Source organism: Solanum tuberosum, unplaced genomic scaffold (genome assembly GCF_000226075.1).
Source record: "Solanum tuberosum cultivar DM 1-3 516 R44 unplaced genomic scaffold, SolTub_3.0 scf00281, whole genome shotgun sequence".
Classification (NCBI taxonomy): Eukaryota; Viridiplantae; Streptophyta; class Magnoliopsida; order Solanales; family Solanaceae; genus Solanum; species Solanum tuberosum.
This window is the reverse complement of record NW_006239206.1, coordinates 833206-836521: the sequence shown is the minus strand read 5'-3', so window position 1 is coordinate 836521 and position 3316 is coordinate 833206. Positions and strand designations below refer to the sequence as shown.

The following is a 3316-nucleotide window of genomic DNA, read 5'->3' as shown; positions in this document are numbered from 1 at the left end:
TCCTACTAGTATTAATTTGTGTCAAAAAAAGTTCAAAAAAGCTCCAACCGACTATGAAAATGATGGTACTATACACTTAACAACAAAATTGGTGGAGTATTTAATTTGGTGGGGATTGTTGTACAGATTTCTTCATATTTAATCAGACGTCTTATGATTGAGTTTTCATAAATAGAAAATAATCAAAAGTTGATTTATTCAAAATGTTTCCAACCAATTTTTCGTTGGAAATATCGATTTCCAATCGAAATATTTATTAAAAATTTATGTATCTTACGATCAAACTTAAGTTAATTTAGTAAATAAATATCGAATATCAGATGAAAACGAGTGATTGTGTGGATGACAATATTCATGATTCATCTTAAACATGATGGCTATTTGTAGGGACACGATTAGAAGCCTAATTAAACAAAGCAAGTTGCCAGCCAAAGTTTGCCGTCTACACAACATGCATTTGGGCCTAAAGATTTTGACGTATTTTGGAAATTAGTACATAATGTGCTATCACCACTTGTTTATTATTGTCGTCTTGTTATCGAGTAAAAACTCTATAAAAAAAGTTTAAAGTTAAATTATTTTTAAATATAAGAAAATTATTATTTTTTAATTAAATAATCAGATGAAAAACACTTCAAATCATAATATGGTCATGGTGACGATTTACACAATAAGGGTTAAATTATGTTTTTGTATAATCAGTGGAGCATTGTTCATTGAGATATATGATTGGTCTTATCTTTCTGTTCATTTTTAATTAGCTCTACTCCTTTTCTAGGTGATATATAATACGAGATCGATGAACAATTTTTCAGATTATTAAATTTCAACTTAGAGTTTGTTCTACTCATACAATTAGTAGAACTAATAAAAACCCATCAAGAAATTCATAGAGTAAAAATATTCTACATAATTCAAAAAATCGATAAAATTCCATAATAAAAGCAAGTTTATAACAAAAACTCAATAATATTTTAAAATGAAGAAGGTAAGATTAATCCCTTTTGAATTACTCTTTTCACAAAATTTCGACATTTCTACAACAAGAAACGAAAATAAAATCGAACTAAAGTATTTAATTTCCTCTCTTTTTTTGGTCCTAAAAATTTACAAATAAAAATAAAAATAAAAATGCACACAACACATTCTAAAGTCAGAATGGTGGTTCAAATTGAAGAGCCCCATGTATTATATCTAATTTCTTGAATTCTTCATATAATTAATTTCTTGATCATAATTTGCGACTAATTAAGCCACAAACTGTCACTAATGCCATAATTAGCGATTGATCAACTTGGGGTTCCACTTCTAGAGTTAACACATCATCTCCATATGCAAATCCTCTCGACGATTGCTTTTGTTTTAACTGCGATAGAAAAATAATAATTAATATCAGAATCTTTATACTATCGGTATATATAACTTAAATTTTAAAAAAAAACTTTATATGAATTTAAAATTTTAAAGGACCTACCTCAGCAACAATTTCTCCAGTAGTATTTGTAACTTTAAATGATGATTTCTTGTCCAATTTTTGAATCTTGTAGCAACTTTCAATTGATTTTTCATTGCCCAAATTCACATTACATATCACATTTCCTCTTGAAAATGTGCAATTTTTTCTCACTTGAAACCATGGCCTCCCTTTAAATCCACCACATAAATATCCATTCCATCTACCAAAAACTCTTAATTTCTGCAATAAAACATAAAAACAAAAAATAAATTTCAACTTCCATAACATAAAATATACTTCTTCTGTCCCAATTTATGTGTTACTACTGTTCGAATTTCAAGAGTCAAACAAATTCTATGTTTGAATTCATAGTCAAAGTTAGGGAGTCTGACTCTGGAAATTCGAACTGTGTCACGTAAATTGTAACAGAATAAAATGATTGTCTTTGTTTTATTACCTCTTTTTTGATGGAGAAGAGAACTTGTCCATTTAGATCCATGAGAAAAACTTCATTGCTACATCTTTCTTGATAATTATCAACTCTAAAACAAAGTTCACCTTTGGAATTAAAAACAGTACATCCATTTCCATGAAAAACTAGTGATTTCATCCATATTGTAAATGTTTCTCTATTAGATGTAACATAAGGAGATGAACAAGAGGAAGAAGAAGGAGAAGATATATTTTCTGGATGAATTTTACCCATAATTAGAGTAAATTAAATTTATAATATACTTTGGAATTTTGAAGAAATGAAATTGCTTGAGAGAAGATTTTGGAATTTGATTTTTGGTGTGATGAGTAATAGAGAAGTTGAAAGGCTATAAATAGAAGTTAAAGAAGCAACAACTAAAACAAATAATTGAAGAAATAATCAAGAAAGTAGAAACATTTGACTTTATAAAAACGTGTAATGTTGACGAGGTTTTTTAAAAAAAAATATTACAACCATTTGATATTTTGGTTTTTACTAATTCGATTAATTTAGATTCGTATAGGACAAGACTTATTAGAGAGGAAATTATTCTATATCAGAGGTTTCTTCATTATGTGGACTTGAATTCGAGACTTCTAATAAAGGATAGAGAGATCTAATTCATCATTGATGATAACAGGGGTAGAACTACGTATATATACAAGGATACATGGAGAGTTAATTGATATTGCTTCACTGAAAAAATTACATTATATAGATAGATAGTATGAATATTTCTTTCATATATATGTTAATTTTTTAATTTTTTTTATATGTTTATTTTTTTCATATTTCGACATTTCTAAGTAAAAAAGATTGATATTTTCTAGAAGACGAGTAATTGAAGTAATTACACATTCCATATTATTGTAAGAAAACAAGTCAGATTGATAAAGAAATTACTCATTTGAAGATAATTTTATAATATTGTGTCAAAGTCAGTTTAAATAAATAAATATTTATTCAAGATAATTTCATAATATTATTTCAAAAACTAAGACATAGACAAAGAGGTTTTGTCTTTATTTATTCACATCCAGTCTGTCTTTGGGCAAATAAATAAAGTAGAATATGACTATTCATTGAGTTTATTTTTATTTTTATAATATGTGTCTGTTTGTATACCCTATATATAATATGCTTCTTTTTGGCCATGTGAGGTGACCTTATGGAGAGCCACTAAACCACAAGTCATCACAACATAGATTCATTTTTCTCCTTTATCCTTCTTCACCTAGGAACTAAATATTCTTTTTATAATTTTGTGTCAAAAGATTTTTTTTAAAAAGTTCCAAAAATGTGGCCTATAATAACTCACTTGGCAACATATCGAAATCTTGGAGGTTCACCATTGAAAAATGTAGTGGGATTAAAGTTATTCATTT

At 27.2% G+C, this 3316-nt stretch overlaps 1 protein-coding gene across 1 annotated transcript; it reads right to left on the bottom strand.

Annotated features, from left to right (window-relative positions):
- Positions 1–972: 972 nt before the first annotated feature.
- Positions 973–2266, bottom strand: LOC102588735 (protein LURP-one-related 4-like). The gene is made up of 3 exons (XM_006358837.2): positions 1914–2266; positions 1475–1696; positions 973–1366 (listed from the first exon to the last, which is right to left on the bottom strand). The coding sequence occupies exons 1-3, from the start codon at positions 2160–2162 to the stop codon at positions 1232–1234; spliced, it is 606 nt and encodes a 201-aa protein (XP_006358899.1). The 5' UTR covers positions 2163–2266; the 3' UTR covers positions 973–1231.
- Positions 2267–3316: the final 1050 nt, after the last annotated feature.

What these genes read in the sequence shown, in the direction of transcription:
- LOC102588735 (XM_006358837.2), bottom strand. Translation starts at nt 2,162, where the DNA reads ATGGGTAAAATTCATCCAGAAAATATATCTTCTCCTTCTTCTTCCTCT. An exon ending in TCTTCTCCATCAAAAAAGAG is followed by an intron (nt 1,697 to 1,913) that starts GTAATAAAACAA and finishes GTTTTATTGCAG; the next exon opens with AAATTAAGAGTTTTTGGTAG. An exon ending in CTGGAGAAATTGTTGCTGAG is followed by an intron (nt 1,367 to 1,474) that starts GTAGGTCCTTTA and finishes TTTCTATCGCAG; the next exon opens with TTAAAACAAAAGCAATCGTC.